General features: G+C 42.7%; 1 protein-coding gene across 1 annotated transcript; it reads left to right on the top strand.

Annotated features, from left to right (window-relative positions):
• The first annotated feature begins 49 nt into the window (after window positions 1-49).
• Window positions 50-21,712, top strand: MELTF (melanotransferrin). Its single transcript, XM_032119001.1, has 15 exons — window positions 50-2,900; window positions 5,322-5,476; window positions 9,131-9,230; window positions 10,557-10,739; window positions 11,062-11,218; window positions 12,077-12,144; window positions 12,815-13,002; window positions 13,185-13,365; window positions 14,309-14,460; window positions 14,875-14,971; window positions 15,791-15,985; window positions 16,940-17,096; window positions 19,199-19,266; window positions 19,362-19,549; window positions 20,353-21,712. The coding sequence occupies exons 1-15, from the start codon at window positions 2,855-2,857 to the stop codon at window positions 20,629-20,631; spliced, it is 2,214 nt and encodes a 737-aa protein (XP_031974892.1). The 5' UTR covers window positions 50-2,854; the 3' UTR covers window positions 20,632-21,712.
• Window positions 21,713-22,177: the final 465 nt, after the last annotated feature.

The following is a 22,177-nucleotide window of genomic DNA, read 5'->3' as shown; positions in this document are numbered from 1 at the left end:
TAATTGACTGAGACTGTAAATGAAAATCATATGTGATTTTCTGGACAAGTGACCACATTGGGGTCTGTGAAGTTACTGCATTAAAAGCAGGTTTAAACTTGTGACACTGTTATTGCTGGTGTTATGTGGAATGCTAATGAGGCTTACAGGAAGTTAAAGCTGTTGGTGCATGGCCCAAAAGAGTTTCTGGTTTTCAAGATTTGGGAAATCAAGTGTGCTGCCTTTCTGAGAATTCCTGCCCATGAAAGTGCATGGTGTACTGGATTGATGCAGCTTTTGATAAATAATGTCATAAAATTTTAAGGCAGCTAGAAGTGTACTGTTGTCTCCCTCTTTGAAAGTGACTGATTGTTTGAGGTGTCTTGTGAGACATCTTAAAAGACCAATTCTAAAAAAAATAGAAGGATATGAGTCTTTATTAAATCTGCAAACACATCTGAGATCTCTGTATTGTAAACACTTCTTTTTACCTCTTTTTTTAACCCATCAGAAAGAGCCCTGTTCAGCTGAGTAGGTCTGTGAGGAATTGCTCTTTCATACGTTGGAGTGTCTGAGTAACTGTCACTGAACTTCACCCCCAGGCACTTGTCATAAACTAGCCAGGTATCACCAAATACTCCACTCAGACCGAAGTCCACAGCAATTACCTTGCACAGGTGTCATGCTGGAGTGAAAACAAGTTTTGGATCAAGAAAACCCAAAGAACTCTGGAGTATTTGCTTTGCCTTTTTTGTTTTGTTTGCTTCCAGTGTTGCCTTGGAGCACTGGCAGAAAAGTTGATTCTGAAAGCCTTTATGCTCCTTGTTGTCTTACCTTGTGTAACTGTCAGGGTTTTGCATTACTTAATGTTTCTCTGGAGGGGTCTCATTTTTCCAGCATCAGGTGCTGATATATCTTTGATTCTTGGGTACACTTTTCTGTATTTTAGAGTTACATTTTATGATACATGTACTTTGCTTAAGGCTTCTACTTTAACAACTAGAGTAATTAGGAAATCCAAATGGCATCATACTGATTCATTACCACTCTTTTGCTGGCGCAGTGAAGGCATCGTGGGTTTTCTTCCTGCCTGATGATAACCCAACTATTTGTAATTGCTATACAGACACATGCTCGATGAAGTATTTGTTACTCTCTATTATTACTGTAAGTTATATTATTTTCTTGTGGGCATTTTTGCTAAGCTGAAAACTAGGAGAAATTTAATATCTCCTTAAAGCGAAGGTACTCATAGAGTTAAGAATAAAATAGGAAAATTATCTAAATTCTGATGAACTGTGCTTGTGTGATTGTTTAGAGGGGGTTGTGTTTGGAGTAGACCTCCTGTACAAAAAGGCTGCTCCTCTGCCTTCTGAACCTTTACCACAGAGGATCAGAAGAGCCACAGGAGAGCCCTGGTATCAGATTCATGTCTTACTAATCCTGCCCTTGCAGTCCTAAGCAACTGATGCTAGGACTGTGCATCAGTCTTGTTATCTGTATATGAATGTAAGCCCTTCTGCAAACATCAGGGAGAGAGGGCTTCAGATGTTAATCTGGCCAGTACAAAGGGCACAGGAGGGATCCAAGCAATGGGTCCTTAAAAGCATTTGGAAATACTGCAGTGGCACCAGGTTATTCTTTAACATGTAAGACAAAAAAGGGACAATAAATTCCAGATGGTCTAGGCAGCCAACAATCAAGAGTTCAGCCATAAGGTTTTGTTTGGGGAGAAGGCCTGGAGGGATCATTCTCTCTTTTTTTGAAATTCTAAACTTGAAATAGCAATTAATTGACTCGGCTGTTGTTGTACAGGTGCCTACTAAGGGTTAGAGCATCCTGCCAAACTGCAGTCAGGTAGCTGATGAGTGCTGGAAGCATTCTGCCTCACTCCCTGCTGTACAGGCTGTTGGATGCACAACACTGTGTGGCTCATGCTCTCCCTGGGTGGGAGGACTCACGGGACACAGCCCTTCTGTTTCTGGGAGCTGGGTGCTGAGCAGAGAAATGGCAGTCAGCAGAGTAAAGCAGCACTTAATGGCTTTCATCTAAACAAAGCGTTACAGGCACCTGCAGTTCACTGACTAATGAGAAATGAAGAAAAGGGCAGCATAAATGAGGCTTGCTGTGTGAAAGTTACACTAAAATTCAGAGAAGCTTTTAACAGAGCTACTGTCAGCAGTTTTGGCTCTTTCTGGGAGAGAGCATCCTTCCTGGGCTTTCTCTTAAACCTTAAAAGAAGTCAGAATAATTCAGCTATTTTATAGCACTTGCTATTAAATTTCAGGAAATGTGCACTTAGCATGTCCTGTACCACCTGTACAGGCTTTGCTGTTGTAAGAGCCTGGGCTTCTGGTTATGGCTTTATGCAATTTCTGACAATGCTGAGAATGTGGCATCAAGTGACTGTCTGCTCTGCCAGATAAACTGCTTACCTTGAATCTCCTCCTGGTTCCTGACCCCCACGTATAGGGGATCCATAGACCTCAGCAGGAGTACTGGTTAGTGCGTGGTTCCCCAGCCCTGCCCCCACCTCTGTGTGCCGGTGTGTAGCCCTTTATTGAATGAAGTCTGTGGGTGGGTGGTGCCAATGCAGAAGCGACCTCATTGGTGCCTCAAATATTTTGCAATTTCCAGGTCTGATTTTTTTTCCAAGTGTAGAGGCAGGGTGGAGAGAGGCATGCTTTCTTTTCCAGTAGTCATTACAAGGTGACGTGTTCCAAGGTAAGCAAGGTATTGGTGAACAAAGTGCATCGGCAATTGAATGCAGCAGATTTTCACCTAAGAGCAGACTGGAGAGAGCACTCTTGCAGAAGCCTTGATATCTGGGAGTTCTGAAGGCTGAAAAAAAATCACAGATTCCAAAATTTTCACCATGAAGAGCTCCAGAAATATCTTCTATCTTCTCTTCTTTCATGCTGGTAAGTGTTGCCTAAAAGCTTTTGCTGTGGTATGGGACCTCTGTGTGATGTGAGAGAGCACAAGGAAACTAGAACCACTTCTGAGCCAGTCTCATATGGCCAGAAAATAAACCAAAGGAAATTATAGAAAAGCAGTAGAAAAGGCTGTATTGAACACCATGTATGCATCTTGATTCATTGTTATCAAATGTTGTATTTCCTCAGCACAATCAATTTCTGGTTCAGTGGTGTCTGTTTCTCACAACAGTGAGCAGTTCCATGATGCTTACTTTGTAAAAATAGAAATAATTGCTTTATTCCACTTATCATGCTCTGTGCAACATGTTGGCTTTCTCCTGTCACTCCCAAATTGTATTGGTGAGTGCTTTTAATTTCACCAGAGGTGTAGGTGCTGTTTCTGAAGCAGTCTTCAGTTCTTCAAAAAAGAAATGGTCCTAGTTTATTCTGTTTTTCCCCCCATTGTTTCTGTTGAAAGCCCATGACAGGGTAGTAGTAACCGTATAAATAGCCATTTGACAAGATGTTACACAATGGAGTACCATTACTTTGAGGAGTCATTGGGGTATTTGTCAGTTATAGTTATAGTGTGCTTAGGACCCTGAGCATATTTCAGATGGAAGTTGCCAGCTTCTGCCATTTCAAGCTTTAAGTATATCTACTGATATACAGAAGGGCCAGATTTGAGAATAAACTTGGGTTCAGACACTGACCTGATGTTTTAAGCAGGTTTTCCTTGGCAGTAGGAAGAGAGGCTAACTGCAGGCCTTGTCTGTGCTCAAGCCCACTTCAGATGGGTTAACTTGTAAGGATACCTGGTTTTTGATGAGTGAGGAAAAAACCAACAGATTCATGCTGTTTCACTATTTTGGCTGAAATATAGAGCTAAATGAACTTAATGTTTCAGGTGTATGGCTAATGATTTCGTCATACAGTTCATGTTTTACCTCCTGTGTGTCTATGTCTAAATTCAGAATGCTGAGGCTGAAAAATGGCACTTAGCATATATACCTACTGAGATGCTCTCCATCTTAATTTCTATTTGCTTATGTTTATAAAAAGAAAACTCCAAAATTAAAAACAGGATTCTTCTTTCAGTCCCAAGGAATTAATGCTGAAAATTTCACCCCAGCAGAGGAGTTAGTACAAACATTAAGTTTCTGTGAGGTGTGTTTTTACCATGACCTGTTATGCCTTTCTCCCAACCATCTTGGTTCTCAGAATTCCTGCAACTCAGAGGTGGGCAGTTGTTTCTCCCTCTACTGGCACATACTGCCATGAAAACTTCCTGTAAGCTTTCCAAGTCTGACTTAATATTTGTTGACAGCAGTAGAGTTGGCTCTGTGTTGCAGAGGAACAGAAAGCCAAACCCACTGTTTCAGTATTGGATCTTTTGGCATCAACAGTCTTGTTTAGTCTGCAGCCGCTAAGTCAGAAAATGTGCACAGAGCACTATCGGGCACTAGTGGAGTAATTTTTAACTTGCACCGTCAGATGTGGCATCTCAGCTGCATGGCACTGGGGGGGAAGTAGAGGGCCAGCTAGAGGTATTAGAAAACCACATGATAAATGGTTTACAGCAGACTCCAGCTTAAAAATGGAAATTGTAGACAAACAGTGGAATGTTGTGTCCCTGCTTACGAAAATGACCCGTGCCTGTTTGTCAGCGTAACCCACGGGTGCGTTTCCATTTCACCGCACTGTCTGGGCACGATGACATCTCCTTACAAAAGCAACCAAGTGTTTGGAACTTTGGCACTTAGGAGGGTGGTGTTTGGGGCCACTGAAAGGCACCTTTCTTTGCTAATTAATGGAAATCTCCACTACTAAACTTGAGTCTTTTCCTATATGGCTCTGCCCTCCTCTTTTCCTGACTGCAGTTATGATCTCTTATGAAAGACTGTTTTGAAGGGCCAAGTTTACTTTTCTAGTTTTCATAATAAGCCTAGTGGCAAGGCTTTTGAGCACCTAAGGTTGCTTTTTAAATTCAGACCAATATGGGCAGGACTCCAGGTACTAACTAGCAATACTTGAGACGAATTGTCTTTAGACAGTCTCTGGTTTTGTAGTGTATCATTTAAAATAATAATTTCATATGCTTTTGACTTTGATTAAGATGATGTATTCTGCAAGGTGTTTAGAACAGTCTGGATGCCCTGACCTATTCTACGGTACCCACATTTCTTATGACAGAAACAAATGCCACTGGATTTCGGTATCTGAGTCTGATCTTGTGGTCAGTCCAAAAAAACTTCAGGATTCATGTTAATCGGAATGCAAGTGGGAATCATCTCTAAGGACTCACTGCAAAGTGAGACCTGATTTTTTTTCTGTTTAGGGAGGAGAAGCAGAACAAAAGTTTGCTTCTAAATGGTAAAGCTCTGATGCGTTCTGTAATGTTTTCTCTTGGTGTTGTGTTTGCAGCTCTTGGCCTGGAGCGTATCCGGTGGTGCACAGTCTCTGAGGAAGAACTTTCTAAGTGTAATGGCATGAGCAAGGCCTTTAGTGAGGCTGGCATCCTTCCCCCTCTGGAGTGTACAGCAGGGGGGTCAGCTGCTAACTGTACCCAGATGATCAAGGTGAGCTGTGAGTGACAGCAGTGTCATTGGTTTAATTTCTTCATGTGCCTAATAATAATCCTCTGGCGAGGTGCACAGGTCTGTGGTAAATGTCTGGCCATCCAGGCAGCTGACCCTCTGCTTCCTGGCACTCATGGCTCTGAAAAATCAAGGCATATCTTTTTTAGAAAAGACACAAAAGTATACATATGAACTTGAATGTCAGAATGGCCCCGTGTCATCTCTTTGGCTGCTCACATATGGCCAGTCATTAGGAACACAGATAAGGTCTTAAATATTTCCTCCCAAATACTAATCTTTGATTTGGGAATTGTGTCAGATTTATTTAGCAGACATTTAAGAAGGGATGGAGCTACAAGATGCAGACAGTAATTAAAGCTGTGCTGCTTAGCCTCTTAAGTAGATTGTATATTGATAAACTCTGGATCAAACTCTCATTTCAGGGTCCTGTCATGGAAATTGCTGTATAAACAGATGAGCTGAGTGTAATCAAATCAAATCTCCCAATACTGAGTACAAGAGAGAGGCAAAGTAGCAAGTGGGGTGAGCAAAGGGCAAACCTCTGTATTAAGCTGTATTAATTCAGCTGCCCAGAGTATGCTCAGTTTCCAAAAAGAGCGTGCCTCTGGGGAAGGTTTTAAAGACTGGGAACATGTGAATTTGCAAAATGATGTATGCAAGATAATTCCTTCCTTTGGAGGGGGTAGAAGGTAAAAAGTGGATGTTAGAAGCAGTGTGGAGGCAGGTAATCACGGTTGTCTTCACTGGCAGAGTGTGGGGGAAGGGAAGGTTGGCTGGCTGTGTTAATCAATAATGCTCTTTGTGTATTCTCTGTAGATATGCCCAAGAATCAGGTTTTTGTGGAGGAGATGCAGCCTGTCAAGGACAAGAGGTTCAGAGCAAGGAAAGGAGATCTGAAAGAATAGGTTGAAGGGAGATGAGGCAGATGATTGTGTGGCCAGAAAAAAGGAACAGATTTCAAAAAGTGATGTCTTGTAATTTTTGTCAATGAAGCAGAATGGTTGACTCCTAAGACTACCTCATTGCCTCTTGATAAATACTGTTCTTGAGCAAGGGAGTCAAGGCTGTATTGAAAAATGCTGAGAGCAGATACCGATACAGATGTGGATCTTACCTTGGAATTAGACAGGGCATTCTAATGTCAGGTCTTCCCAAAACCACTTGGCTGATTGCTGCATTGAACAGAGGGACCTGTTAGACTCTGCAAAGCAGATTATTTAAAGGGCTGATGCCTGTCTGCTTCTGAAATACAGAGCTCACAGAATTGCATTTGCAAGCCATTGGAAGTAGCAGGCAGGCAGACAGCATGAGTAAGTTGCTTTCTGATGAAATGAATTTTCACTGTAAGGCTTCAGACAAGACTTTGTCCTTTAGACCTCTTTTTTTTTTTTTTTTCCCTTGTGCTAATAATCTACTAAATATTCAAGCTGACCTACTCTGTGTAGGACTGTGTGGAACCCCTGAGTTGGCATCTGCACTGAACTCTGATCTTTGAGGCCGAGAAGGGAGCAGGACACAGTGGCTGAAGAGGCAGGTGCTGTTTTGTAACACTGCATAATTTGGACTTAGACCTGTGAATGTGTTAGCACATGGATAAAGGAAAAAACCTTTTTGATTGAAGGTGTGTAAAAATTAAGAAATACCTAAATATTTAACTAGGGAACCTGACAATATTTAATGTGACCAGTGCTTATTTTCAGCAGGTCTTTGAAACACTTATGTAGGTAATTCTGAAATGTTGTGACATACAGTAATAAACTTCCTCTGAAAATAATGAATAGAATATGTCCATCACATGTATACTTATTAAAAAATTATATGTGAGTCCCATGCTTTTGCTAAATTTATTGGCAAATGCTTGCTGCAAAAAAAATAATACACCCACACTGCTGTTGATATGTCACCTCAGCAATAATTGTGTGTATTTAAAAGAGATGTCTGTAGCCAGGAAGCTAATTCATGTTAAATACAACAATAGACTGGTTTTGTCTTGTGCTATTCTTACAGAAGCTATTGATCAGAGGCTCTGTGTCTGAACAGAGCTTGTAGGTTCAGCTTTTTGGTCAGAAAAGTGCTATTTCCTATGAAAATATGGCCATATAACATGCCTCATGACTTCTGTGACACCCTTTCCATTATATCTGCTCTATTTTCTGTCCACCACCAATTCTAGAAGCTCATTTTGTTCTTCTTCAGGGTAAGATCCTTCTAACTCCCACCTCCTCTAACTCCCACCTCCTCTCCTGTCAGGTGTCCCTCCTAAACAACAGGCTGTATTTGATTCCTAAACTGTCCTGTGCTCTAACCCTCACCAGTAGAATATCGCATCTAGTTATTCCAGAAAGATTGTGTCTGTTCTTTAAGATGCAAATATCTTCCAACTCCAAGTCTGCTTCAGGTTCCCTTGGATTTATTCAGCTCTTATTCATGAGAAGCAACTCTCAGGACATCTCTTGTTTCAGCTGATTAATGGATATAATCTTTTTTCTCCTTCAAGCCAAACAAGTAAAAGATTTCAAATTACATGGCAACTTCAAATCTGGTTTAGATGTCAACATCAACATATTACCTGTGCTCTCACATGATCCCTTAAAAAATGTTCAAGCTCTGTATGTTGTTCAGCCTGTGGGAATTTGCTGTGGTGTGCTGAGTAGTCCTAGCCCTGCCCTGACCAGGGCTTTGCAAGCTCCCAAGGGATGGAGAAACTAAATTACTCCCGCCAGTGCCAAACCAGAGGTTAAGCAAACTGGTAAGAAACTTGGAATCAGCTTAGGAATGCAAAATGTCACACTGCTGATTATTTCTTGGCAGTACCTTGTCTCTGGGAAATGCCCTCTCCTGGCTCCCATAGGTTCAGCACACAGTGGGAGCTGGCTCTGCTGGCCAGAGGTGTGTACAGCAGTTCTCCTGGCCTTGCTGCTGTGGGAAGTCCCGTCCTGTGCTATCCAGAGCAATCCTGCATCTGTAGCAGGATCCCAGCCAGCTTGGTGTTACAGTCAACAGAAAATACATTGTGCTGTTGGACACGTTCCCCAAAGTGGATGCCTCAGACTTGTATTCTCCCAATTTGAACAGTCTTTTTAGATACTTCCTCCTTCTCGGGAACCCATTGTCACCTGCTCCCCTGCTGACAAAATGCATGTCTGGCTTGTGCTGAGCTACAAGCCAGCAGGATCTAAGGGTGCTTTGGAGTGCACTTTGGCATTCAGATTTTGTAGCCCCAAAAGATACTATTTTGAACTATCTCTGTATAATCTAAAAATGTATTTACTTTATTTAAATCTTCAAGAGTCAGGGTACTAGCTACAGAGATGAATGAAACCTCAAATCAATGGGCCTTAAGATCCTTCACAGAGCTGCAGCATCCATTTCTAAGGTTCCTCTGAACTATTAACACTAGTGAAGCCATCATGGTGCAGGGCTGGTTTCTGCATTGTTTCTGCAGGAAGGCAGTTTTGAAGGTCTAAAATCCCTCTTGGTAAGAGTTCAGAAATTTGTGTGCCCTTAAAATAACTGGAAAAAAGAAAACACAAATACAGATTAAGGGGTGTCTTGTAAATTCATGGGCACTCTGGTTGTTAATAAATACTGAAATTAAGCTTTAACAAACATTCTGCCCTTGTGTCTGCACAGGATGACTTGGCAGATGCAGTGACCCTGGATGGCCGCTTGATTTTCCAGGCTGGAAGGGAGCATGGTCTGAAACCTGTGGTTGGGGAAGTATATGATCAAGGTCTGTTCTGATCAAATGCCTTTTAGATCACTTAAAATGCATAAGAAAAAGTATTTGCTGTTTGCATTTTATTTGGAGTCCTCTTGAAGACTCTAAACAGTAGGTAGTATTCAGGTTCCCTCTTGGTTGCTCCTGCCTGTAACAGACTGTCTGGGGAAACAGGAGACACAGGGCTGTGGCTGAGTGTGTCCTGAAGCATTTGGGTCAGAATAGCTGTTTCTGGAATAAGTTTGTTGGGTTGTTTCTTGTTTCTTTTTACTGTCTCTCTGCTTACTGTGTTCTCTGTTCCATACTTTTCAGATTAATGAATTGCAAAGCATGAATTATTAGGTTTATCTGTCAGTCCCATGCATTAGAATAATTAGATTTTGTTTTTACTAGTGTATACGATTACCTGCTGGAAGAAAGGAAGTACTAGATTATGCTTCTTGTCTGGGTGACCTTAAGCTTTGAGTTCCTTTCAAGGCAGAGACAATAATTCAGTGCTCGTGTAGTTCAGAGCTGGAGGATGCCCCCATAACTTTAAGACACAAGGGAAGGGAGAGCTCTGGAAGCAGTTTGCTGGCAATGCTGTCCCATCACTGTGTTGTGAGATGGAGCTGGATTTGTTTTGTAGCTGGGTCTCAGTGTCACCTGGCCAAAGGCATCCTCAGAAGTGGCTGTTGGGCTCAGTCCATAGGATCTTGGGTCATCTGCAGCAGCCCCCCCACCCTGTTAAACACATCATGACTCTGGTGAGGGACCTGTGCTTTGGCTTCTTAAAACCAAATGGGCCTCAGGACCCAGAGGCTAGCTATCTCCATTAGTCAGGCTACGAGCTGAAATAAGAGAAAAGGGAAAGAAATTTAGTGATTTCTGATCTAAATAAAATCAGATTAAATGACCTTGTGATCACTTCAAACCCTCAACTCTTGACTCTGAGTTATATTAAACTGTAAAACAAAGAGAATGAAATCAGCAGTGATGCTCCAGAAACAACAGTTCACTCTGCTGTAACAAAATTAAGACCAACTGGGGAGTAAATTATATCGGTTTCAATTCAATCCAAATATATCTAAAGTCATAGAAAACTTCCTCCAGCAAGGAACCTCCCTTTCAAAGCAGAGTGACCTCCAAAGTTAGAGCAGATTGTCTGTGGACTAAGACAATTCACACTGAAAAAATAACAGGGTACATTGATACACAGGCAGCAGGTTCTCACCAAGGATGTGAACAGAGTGACTTGCTTGTGGGTAGGGAAGTCACAAGAGGCCAAAGATCAGTGTATGTCACTGTAATGCTGCTGTGAGGCTACTTAGGTTGCTTCTCTTTCTTCCTATGCTGCAGAGGTTGGAACTTCCTATTATGCTGTGGCTGTGGTGAAGAAGAACTCCAACATCACCATCAACAGTCTGAAGGGTGTGCGCTCCTGTCACACCGGCATCAACAGGACTGCAGGCTGGGATGTGCCCGTGGGTTACCTCACTCACACCGGGCACCTGGCAGCAATGGGATGTGACCTTCCAAAAGGCAAGAGTTAGAGGGCAAAGATCTCTTCAGCAATGCTCTCCCAATGGTCTTGGGACCCTGTGTGTGTGTCCAGAGATGTGATTCAGCTGCTGTTTTGTTCTTTGACTTTGGTGCTCCTTGTACGATGGAATAGACCTAATGTAGGTCTGATGAAGACTGCAGGGTTTTGGTTTTTTTTAAACTTGGAAATTATCTTTTAAGAAGAAAGTAACTTGTGCCTTCTATGTCTTTGTAGAGATGTACTGTGTGGATGTGTTAAAATGAAATTGTAGGATCTTGTTTATTCATTGCTAAAAATGTCTCATTCTAATTTTGCATTTAGCTGTAAGTGACTATTTCAATGCAAGCTGTGTTCCTGGAGCAAATGGTGTGAACTATCCTAAATCCCTCTGTCAGCTCTGCAAAGGGGACTCAGAAGGACAGAACAAATGTCAACTAAATTCCCAGGAGCAATACTATGACTATAGTGGGGCTTTCAGGTAAAAATCGTGTCTTTGTCAATTTTTTTTATCGCTGTACCCTTTCCGTAGTCATGTTCAGGCCTCACTGACAGGAAACTGAAGCTACAGAGCTTCCAGTTGATCTTGTTAGAAAATCTGTAGTTTTGTTAGGATAGCCATGCTTTTAATTTGACTGAATAAAAGTAATTATTAACCCATTATTTAAGGTATTAATACCTGAATATTAAAACCAAATGGATATTTAGCACATATACTGGGCAGGGAAAGCCCCCTGCTGTTTGCTGTCTCCAGCTGTTGACACAATCTGAGTGTTTCAGCAGGCTTTACTGACTTATCTTTCCCAGTAAAACCTGATGATCCTCGGAGTCTGAGAGCTGAACTGCTGCCCTACTTGGCTATTTCAGTCATCCCATCTCAGCTGCACTGAATTATCGAGCTGCTCTGCCCTCCATTTTTGCACACCAATCTTTATTTTCCTCTTTCCCATCTGTGTGCTGTGTTGCAGGTCCCAGTCCCCGAGTCATAGCATTAATGAGGGCACAATTTGCTTATGAGAAACACTTGCTCTTCCCTGTGAATTCCCCAAAAGATTATGTGCCTGCCTTAGACACAGAACTGTATTGGACAAAGAAGGTCATGGTGTTTGTCCCAGGCAGCACTGAACATGTTGTTCATGTTCACCAAATGACAATGATAGTTTACTTCATGCTCTAACAGCCACTAGTCTCTGCCTTGAGCAAAACTCTCAGCACAAGGAAGTAGGTCAGTGTCTGTGGCTGATGGAACGGAGCACAGAGCCCTCAGGCTGTCAGCCGGCAGTGGCCAGAGCACGGGGGTTTTATAATGCATTTTTGTGGTTGGATTTGTATTTATTAGGTGTTTGGCTGAAAATGCTGGAGAGGTTGCTTTTGTGAAGCACAGCACAGTGCCTGGATATACAGATGGTGAGTAATCCTGAAGCTTGTTGAAAAATGGCTGCAAGGTCTGAAGTACGGTATCTGTAATGACAGTGTAATATCAAATATTTGATGTATTTGGAATTGAGGAATCAGCAAAAATATGCTGTAATAGTGAAAACAGATGTACCCTCTGAGGTGTGCACCAGGAGATAGAGAATTTTTAAAATGTTTGATAGTGTCGGTAAAGGTGAAAGGTGGAATCCTAAGCTGCTTCTGGAAAGAGGCCTTCAACAGCAGAAAACTCTTTTTTATACAGTCCTGAGCTGTCACATTGCTCCAGCCTGCCAAGGGATTCAGTGGAGACTAGGAGAGTTAACATGCCCTATCTGGCACTGTGTAAAAACTTCCTTGAATCTAACATTGCTTTAATATCTTGTACCTGTCTGACCCAGGGGAAAAAAACCCCAGAAAATGCTGTACATGATTCTAAACTAGGGATGCTCTTGATATGCTGCAGACGCCAGTACAGCTCAGTGCAGTCTCACAAGTGTTACAGGACTGAAGGACGACAGAGATGCACAGGATATCCTGTGCAGGCAGGAACAGTTCAGAGATGCTCAGGAGATGTGTGTTCTGCTCCACATGTGAAGCTTGGAGCCAGAAGCATCAGCCCCACCTGATGTCTGTTCCTTAAGCACATCCTGTCTGATTTCAGGGAGAAGCCTTTCTTCCTGGGCTCAGGGGCTCCGCTCCCAGGACTTCCAGCTTCTGTGTCGCGATGGCAGAAGAGCTGATGTGACAGAGTGGAGAAGCTGCCACCTGGCCCGAGTCCCTGCTCGGGCTGTGGTTGTGCGGCCTGACACAGACGGGACAGTTCTCTTCCAGCTCCTAAACCAGGGACAAGTAGGAGACTGTTTTTTCATTGCTACTTTGCATTTTAGAAGGGTTCTCCCACCAGTCTAACCAAACTGAAAACAGGATATCTGAGCACTTTTGGCTCTGTGGGGTTTGAAGCGGTATGGGGTGTCACACATTCCAGGTAGAGAGATATGTGACAGGTGCTTCTTTCTTCTTTAATATTACAGCAAAGATTTAATGGGGTGGGTGCCAAGTTTCAGATGTTTGACTCTGCAGCCTACGGTGCCCAAAATCTTCTGTTCCGAGATGCCACCACGGAGCTTGTTGAAATTACAGCTCAGAATTACCAGGCATGGCTGGGTGATGAGTATCTTCATGCCATGCAAGCTCTGAGCTGCAACCCCAACAGTAAGTTGTCTGTAGATTCCTATTTATAACCAAAAAAAAGATAGCTGATAACACAGATCATCTTGATTCTGCTTTATTTTCTTCCCACTCTTGGAGGGTTCCGGCAAGATGCGAATCTGATTTTTGAGCATGGGCAAAGGTCACTTTTTGACCTAGAAACAATAGTGCATTGCAGAACATTTTCCTGTGCAAATTGGCCCACTTTTTTATAAGATGCAGGCATTTTTCACCTTTGCTAGTATATGAGAGACATTAATCTGGTAAGATGCTACTGCTACCTGGTACTTAATTTCTTACCTGCTGACAAGGAGAAGTAATGTGCTGCTATGCAAATCCTCAGGTAGTCTATAAAATACGGTGAATGGGCTCCTAGCAGAGGGTTTCCTCCACAAGCTGAAGGAAACCTTCAGCTGCTCTTTATTGAAGCATTATGGTCCTTCTTGCTATCAGAAGAAAGTAGAAATTACTTGATACACATTCTGGGAAAGTCAGAAACACAAATTACAATAATCTTTGCCTTAAGAAGCTTAAAAATCCTGGCAACTGAGGCTCCCAGATGTGATCTGTGCTGTGGCAAAGCCCCTCACCTTCCTGACTTGTCTCTTCTGGGCATTGCTCCGTGACTGGCAGTGTGAAGAAGCTTGTGTTCAGGGTGGCTTTTTGCTGCACTCAACTAACACATTGTGGCTGGGCTTAATGGTCAGTAATTGTAGAAATTGTTGTTCCTTTGCTATGGAGAGGTTTGCAGTGTGGACATAACTGCTCGTCAGGGAGTGCCCTGGTTCCTGGTCTGGTGTAACTCTGAGCTGGAGGGATGGGGAGCAACACAGAAGCAAATATTTTCAATAATATATATGGGACACATGTGACAGTGGGCAGTGTGATGGCTCCTTGTCTAGTGCAAAGAAAGTGAATGTAGTATTTGCTTTTCAATTTTGTGCAGCAATGCCAGAAAGCCTGAACTGGTGTGTTGTATCCACTGAGGAGATTTGGAAATGTGGTGAAATGGCCGTTGCCTTTAGGAAAGAGAATCTGAAGCCAGCAATTCAGTGTGTTTCAGCCAAGACAAAGGAAGAGTGCATGGAGCTGATCCAGGTAGGCTGCTGCAGTCATTGTGCCATAAACCAAATGAACAGAAGCTGCTCTCTGCTGGGTAGGTGGGGTTAGAGAGATGTGCGCTCACTTTGGTGACCAGTAGGAACACTGGATTTCAAGATGATCTGTAGCTCAGATGGTCTCGATGAACCTGGACCCTGATCATCTTTGGCTGTGAGGAGAACACTGTTTCCCATCTAACTCAAGCCTCTGTATGTGAAATCTCCTGCCCCTGTTTCAGTGATGATGCTTTATGCACATTTGGGAGATTTTCTTTAGCAGTGTGATGCTCTTTTGCTGGCAGCCTTGCCCTTCAGGGTGCCACAGGTGTGACCATAAAGGTGTCGTCATTGTAGCAAGGAAAGTATCTGCTGGGTTTTTTTCAGAAATCCTATATTTTCTTTTATTTTTCAGAAAAAGGAAAGTGATGTTGTAGTTCTGGGTGGAGCTGATATTTACACAGCTGGGAAGACATATGGCCTTGTACCAGCTGCTGGAGAAAGTTATTCTGGTAAGAAGGTCCAGAAACATAAATATTGGCCTTATTTTTCCAGGTTGTTTGAAAACAGCACTAAAAGCACAGTCCTTTGTTCCCAGCCCTACTAGGAAAGCTGTTTTCAAAGGAAATAAAAATCATGACCCTCTCATCATGGATAGAGGAGGATATGAGATGAGCTTCTACAGTGAGGCAACTTCTGTCTGTCCTGCTGCAGGACCAGGTTGAGTCTTTGGCAATTTTTAGTCTCGTACCTCTTCATTTGTTTTTTGAATTCTGAAAAAAAAATATTTTCAGTGGAAAAAACTAGTATTCACAAAGTCAAAATATTTTTAAGAGAAGCAAAAATACAGAAATTGCACAGTAGATTCTAGTTGGAAGCAAATTCTTCCTGTCAATGTGGCTGCTTCAGAGTCACGGATTAAAAGAGGGCTTGTGTCTACAGTGTCACTAAGGCAGAGTTGAAATTTGCTGCCAAACTCATTGAAGTTTTAATACAGGTTTGAAGTTTTCACATAAAAACAACTTCTTGAAGCAGATTTTCTAAGTTACTTATGCCCCAAACATTGTTTTTCAGAGGGATGTATTTATAAGAGCTGATGGTAACAAGAACACTTTCATCATCTTGTCTGTAGATTATTCAGCTCAGGTGTGTAGCAGTACCAGCTTACAGACCATAGGTGAATGCAGCAGCATGTACATCCTTACTCCCTGACTAGCAGATTGTTGGTGCAGTTGAGGTTGCCACCAGACAAGTGTAATGGATCCGCAGATGATCACTAAGGTGTGGGAATGCTTAAGGAAAGCTGTAATGTGTTGTTTTTTTTCTACAAGCTGATGACAGCAGCAATGCATACTATGCAGTGGTGGTAGTGAAACGAAATCTGTCCAATGCATTCACCATCAGTGACCTGAGAGGGAAGAAGTCCTGCCACACAGGGCTGGGGAGAAATGCTGGATGGAATATTCCCATTGGCATACTAATTAAGAGGGGGATTATTAAGAACAGAGACTGTAATATTCCTCAAGGTAAGACAACATTATTATATATCAAAAAGATAGTAATAGTCTAATGATAAACTTTAATTAGGGAATTAATTTTGATATTTCATAGCTCTATATTAATAATATCTGTTTGTGAAGGGGTGTTGTGTTTTTAATACAATGATTTGAAATTTTAAGTTTGCCACCAGTGTGGACTAGTGGAGATCTCTAACAGAAAATGTTACATCTAACACAAAAGTATCCTTTCCTTTATCACAAAATCATTGGCTAATTTAGGTTGGAAGGGACAGTTTGAGGTCATCTAGTCCAAACAGCTACTTAAAGGTCTGGTAGCTCATAGTGCTCAGGGCTATGTCCAGGCAGGTTCTGAGTAACTCCTAGGACACAGATTACATACAATCTCTCTGAGCCCTGTCCCACTATTTGACCATCCTTGGTACAAAGGATTTCTTTTCTTGTATCTAATCAGAATTTTCCTTCTCATAACTTTGGTCTGTTGTTTCTCATCCTTTTGCTCTGCATCCCTGAGAAGGACCTGGCTCTGTCTTCCTGAAAACCCCACTATGTAAATTAAGATAGCAATACACTGTTAGTTGTCTTCTCTCCAGGCTGACCAAGCCCAGTTCTCAGCCTGGAAAGTGCAAGCTGTGCTTCAGCCAACTCTGAGCATCCTACTGTCCTTCCACTGTATTTGCTCTAGAATGTCCATGTCCTTTTAACACTGGGAGCTCAGAGCTTGCCACAGATGTCAGAGGAGAACCTTCCCTGACTGCTCCTCCAGCACACCCCCACTATTTTATTGACTTTACATAGTCAACTAAAGAGTGCTCTGAAAATATTTGAGAAGTTCTGGTTTGTGAATTCCAGTAAGGCAGCTGTAACTTGTATTTCTAGTGTTCTACTGAAACCTGCATCATGATCTTTTTTTGTGAAGAGCCCACACTTTTCACTCCTTATGTTGGTTTTGTCTTTCCCCAGCTGTGAGTGAGTTTTTCTCTGCCAGCTGTGTGCCCTCAGCTGAGCAGGACAATTACCCAGCAAAGCTCTGTCAACTGTGTATTGGAGATGACAGTGGAAAAAACAAATGCAGTGCAAGTAGCCAAGAACGTTATTACAGCTACAGTGGAGCCTTCAGGTAACTGATACCTACGCTTGTGATTTTGTGTGTCAGCCTGCCAAAATGCAATGAGCACCTGGTTTCCATCCCAGTCAGCAAGCAGAGGTTGTTGTTGCTGCAGCAGGTGCTGTAAATTAGGTGGGATGTGTGTCCTTGCAGACAGCCAGGTGATCATACAGCCCAACCCACATGTCTGTGCACAGAGCACCCACCTCATGAGGATCAAGTAGATTGTTGTTGGTGTGCAGTCTTGCTTTAATCTAGTGGGACAGGGAGTCTGCCACTCTGGATGGGCAGCTCATCCATAGGGAGCTCTAGCAGGGAAGCAGGCGCACAGTAGCCACGATCTGGCTTCTCTAAGTCCCTGCAGAGTGACAGGCTTGTGATGAGGAGCCTGGAATGTGTCTTCACTACTCTGATTCATTGGTGGCTGTATCTGAAGGTAGATTTCTGAACAGCACAAACAGCTATGGCTAATGTTCAATCACCAAAACCTATTCCAAACAGAGTATGTTAAAAATACAGGGGGGAAAATAGTATAGAATGGAATGAATATTTAGTGTAACAGTGTACATGTACACATGGGGCCATACCCAAAGACTGTGAAACTCTCAGATATGGAATGAGCACTTCCTTTTCCTGACTATCACCTCAGAAGGTAATGGTGCATGTAACAGCTGGCAGAAAGCCACCTTTTTCCTTCAGGGGGGGAGAGTTCCACAGCAGCTGCCTAGTAAATACTGAAGCATTAGATAGATTTGGGTAACTACTTTTTGCAAATCTATTTAGTTGAGTCCAGCTGCTCTGCTGGGTTTGCCTTGCAGGCAAACTTCAGATCCTCTGCTGTACTTCATGAGTACAGAACATAGACTTCATGAGAACAGAGCCAGCTCCCAGTCACCAGACGAATGAGCAACAAATGCTGTTACAGGCTGCACAAGCCTTGCTCATAATTCTAAGATTCTGCATTTGATAATAGTGCCCATACAGTCAAACTTTATATGGAGATCACTTTTGTTTTAATAGAGAAGGTGCTTAATTCATTGAGTGATGTGGGGCATTTTAAGTATTTAAATGTGTAGAATGTGAAAAAATGGAGGATCACAGTCTTCCTCAAGGTAAGGGTAGGTCTATCCGTGACACTCAGGTGATCCTGTCTGAAAGAAGAATGGGTTGTGGAAGGTGATTGAGATGGACTTAAAATTCAGATTTCCAGATTCCTTCAACTCTGTCTTCAGACTAACTTTACTAGAGGTGTGATGTGAGAGGCCATTCAGTTTGTGTATATTCCAACTGCCTGGGGCAAATTAAACTGCCCAGAGTAGTAAAAAATCTGTTAGGAAAGCTTTTTCTGATTGGGAAATGCACTGAACAGCCACACTAGTCCTCGTTGTCTGCGTGACAGCATCAACCACATCGTGGTAAGACCTTTGATTAGAACTGCTGATGTTAAACCAGGTGCAATTGAAACATATGTATTTTTGGTAACTGTTACCAGTAATAACTTTCCCTTGCATTTTGTATTGCATAAGCCGTGCACAGTTACAGCTTTACATCTATTTCATTGGTGTGTTTAATTATTTTGTTTTAGGAAATGCTTCTTGAAAACACTTACAGAATAAGCTACATAGGAGAGGAGGTGGTTTTAGGGTCCCTTGTCATGTTGGGCTGCTTCTGCATCAGAAAATTAGAGGAAACTGAACTTAGTTCTGGAACACTACCCTTAGAAATTGCAGTTAGATTAACTAGAGGGCTTCAATATACAGGGCTGCAAATGCTGCATTGAGTATCACATAATAGATCTTCTGTTTCTTTACTCATCTAATACTGGTCTTTCCTGTTGTTTTTCACACTGCTTTTAATAATTTTTTTCTACTCTATTCCACTCTTGAAATTTGTAATTCAGAATATTTTTTTTTTTTTATATTTTGCAAAGATGTTGCCTTTCTCTACATCCAAGATGCTTAATTTCTCTGGTTTTTCTTACTAACTTTGGACCCAGTACATTTGTTTAAGGAATGCCTGTAAAAAAAATTGCATTCTAAACCTATGAGTTACTGAAAAAATGTGGTTCACATAGAGATGCTTCGAATTGAATTCATATCTTTGACTTTCTTTAGGTGCCTGGCAGAAGATTCTGGGGATGTAGCCTTTGTGAAGCACTCAACGGTGTTTGAAAACACAGATGGTACTTAGTTTTATATGTCTCTTTATTATAATCCAATTATTTTTTCTTGCTCTAAAGCATTCATTGCTTGAAAATGACCAGTTTCTTTTTTTCAGGTAAAAACACTGCTAGTTGGGCCCAAAAGTTGAAGTCCACTGATTTCCAGTTACTATGTCCAAATGGTGCCCGTGCTGAAGTCAGCCAGTTTGCCAGTTGTCACCTGGCTCAGGTGCCAGCTCAGGCTGTTATGGTTCACCCAGATGTCAACGTTTTTGCTCTATATGGACTACTGGACAGAGCCCAGGTACTAATAATCCATTTATTTTTGGGGGGAGTTCCATGTGGTCTAACACACTCCGAGGATAAGGACTGCATCATGGCACTGGCAGCATGTGCACAGTGCACAGCCCTGGGAGTGTGACAGAGAAGGTAAAATACAACCCATGTAACTCACCCAGTAAAACCACCCTGGTGCACAAGGGATTTCAACTTTTTGCCCAGCCACTGGTTGCAGTAGTAATTTCCCATGGCTTTCCTCTGTTTCTGCATTACTTTGAGGTCTACAAGAAACAGAGTACATGCTAACGCTTTCCCATTCTGGAATTTTCCTTGGAATGCAATAGAATGTTTGTTTATGGGTTTGTTTATGCTGGGTTTGTTTATGCTACAGCCATGTACATGGTAAACCATGCAGGCAGAGTGTGCCTGGCTGCCACAGCGAGGTTCCTTCTTCTCCATCCTGAAGTTAATTAGTTCAAAATCACGACTGAGCAATATCCCCATGGTAGGCTTCAGTCGTGTCTGTAACTTCTGGGCAGCCAAACCCTATATTGCATAACAATATTTAGGCAGGAGAATTTTTAAAAAACTACAGCTCTTTTTCCAGATAGTAACTGAGAAAAACAAAGTCACAAGTGCTGTTCTTCTAATTGCCAGTGGCAGAATTCTGTATCTGATCTACTGGAGCGTCTAAAAGGAATGCATAAGAGATTCTGCAATTGTGTATGAATTTTTCATCTACAAAACAGTTCCTGTCATATTTCATGTTGTATGACAGGAACATGGCACTTCATCTTGCAAAATACTAAGAATTTTCATTATTTTCAGGTCTACTTTGGAAATAGCAGCAACGGAAATGGATTCAAAATGTTTGATTCTTCAACTTTTCAGGGAAAAGACTTGATTTTTAAGGATTCCACTGTTGAGATTGTGCCAGTAGAAGAGAGGAGAACATACACAGAATGGCTGGGGAGTGAATATATTGAGTCCCTTGAAGGGATGCAAACGCCCCAGTGCTCTGGGGCAGGTAATAAGATAACACAATACTCACTCATGGCTACTGTCATTCCCCTGCTTGTTTTATGGCAGATACAAGGCTTGGACTAGCACAGTCCAAATGGCAACTTCCAGGCCACCTCTGCCCTGCCACCTTCTCTTCAGAAAAGCTGCTGTTTGGATAACGTGCTGTGCTACCATGTGAATGCCTCTTCCTGCCTCTCTGCAGGGCAAGTGCCAACAGCATCTGCTCATCAGGGAGTGGGATGGGGCTGGAAGCTGCCCCTGTCTGTGTGGATGGGGTGGAATTTGGGGCAGAAACCAGCAATACAGTATCAACATGGTTTACAAGATTAGTCTAAAACTGGAGCATTTCTGCTATCATTGCTGATAGTGAACCACCCAGGATTCCCAAGAACTGTTAGATGGATACTGGGTTTCAATTCTAGAAGAATTTCTTGGAAGGAAATATCAAAACTCTTGCCTAGTAAATCTTCTCTCTAGCAGCCTCCTGGTGGGTTATAGTCAGACTCCATATCCCTGCTTTACCCATCCCACCCAGTTTCCCCTGAGCTCTGCTGCCACAGAGGTAAGCGCGCAGAGAATGGACAGGCTGTGAACAGAGACCAGTCCAGCTTCTACCATGGACAAAGTCTTGTACCTTCCAGCAGAAGAAAGTAGGGGAAATTTCCAAAGTCACTGGATGAAGAGGAAGCCCTGAGAGACTGGGAGGGGGACTACCCTTTGACAGAGAAAAGAACAAAGCCAAATGTGAGCATCCACTGAGCTTATTGACTTTCTACACCCAGTGCTCTCATGGCTGGACAGAGATGTCCTGTGATCTTTAATTTGATGCAGCCTTCATCAAGAACCTCATGGCTGTCCTCCTTCCACATGGGGCTATCCTGAGTGTCTGTGCATGAAACTCGTATTTGCTGTAGGTGAAACAAAGTACTTCACTTCTGAGTAGCCATTTCTACTGGCTGTAGCATTCAGGTTTTATTTTTATCCATAGCTGCACTAACCAGATGTTGCTGTGCTGCTGGCAAGCACTGTCCTCTTGACTGTAGAGACCACCTCATGATCCTGGGATGAACAGACATTTGGTGTAATAAAAACCTTGTAAAGCCAGATAGTAATCATGTAAATAAGTGAAAATAGCAAATAAACATCAGAAGTAATCACACTTTAACGAGACTCCAGCCTGGTAGCTAAACTACGGCTTTTCTGGGACATGAATATTTGCCTTTCCCTTTCACTGCCCACTGTTCCATTGCTCCCAGTTACTGGGGCTGGACTGGGACAGACTGATCCCAGCCCCCAGCTGTGCCCGATGGGGTGAGTGTGTCTGTGCGAGGAGCAGTGACGCCGTGCCCAGCACTCAAACCCATGACCACTGGCGAGCTGTGCCCAGCTGCGTCCCTGCTGTGTTTCTTCTCCTTGTGCTTTTGGTTAATTATGAAACAGTGCCTGAACATGAGCCGGTGTGTGCCCAGGTGGCCAGGAAGGCCCATGGCATCTTGTCTGGCCTGTATCAGGAATAGTGTGGCCAACAGGACCAGGGCAGTGACTGTCCCCTGCACTTGGCACTGGTGAGGCCACACTTTCAGTGCTGCTTCCAGTTCTGGGCTCCTCAATCCAGGAAGGACACTGAAGT

This window comes from Corvus moneduloides, chromosome 10, assembly GCF_009650955.1.
Source record: "Corvus moneduloides isolate bCorMon1 chromosome 10, bCorMon1.pri, whole genome shotgun sequence".
Taxonomy (NCBI): Eukaryota; Metazoa; Chordata; class Aves; order Passeriformes; family Corvidae; genus Corvus; species Corvus moneduloides.
This window is presented reverse-complemented; position numbering and strand designations above follow the sequence as displayed.

Excerpts from the sequence above, each read along its gene's own strand:
- MELTF (XM_032119001.1), top strand. The coding sequence starts at position 2,855 with ATGAAGAGCTCCAGAAATATCTTCTATCTTCTCTTCTTTCATGCTG. Across the intron at positions 9,231-10,556 it reads TGGGGAAGTATATGATCAAG|AGGTTGGAACTTCCTATTAT; the intron begins GTCTGTTCTGAT and ends CCTATGCTGCAG. Across the intron at positions 13,003-13,184 it reads AGCTCCTAAACCAGGGACAA|CAAAGATTTAATGGGGTGGG; the intron begins GTAGGAGACTGT and ends TTAATATTACAG.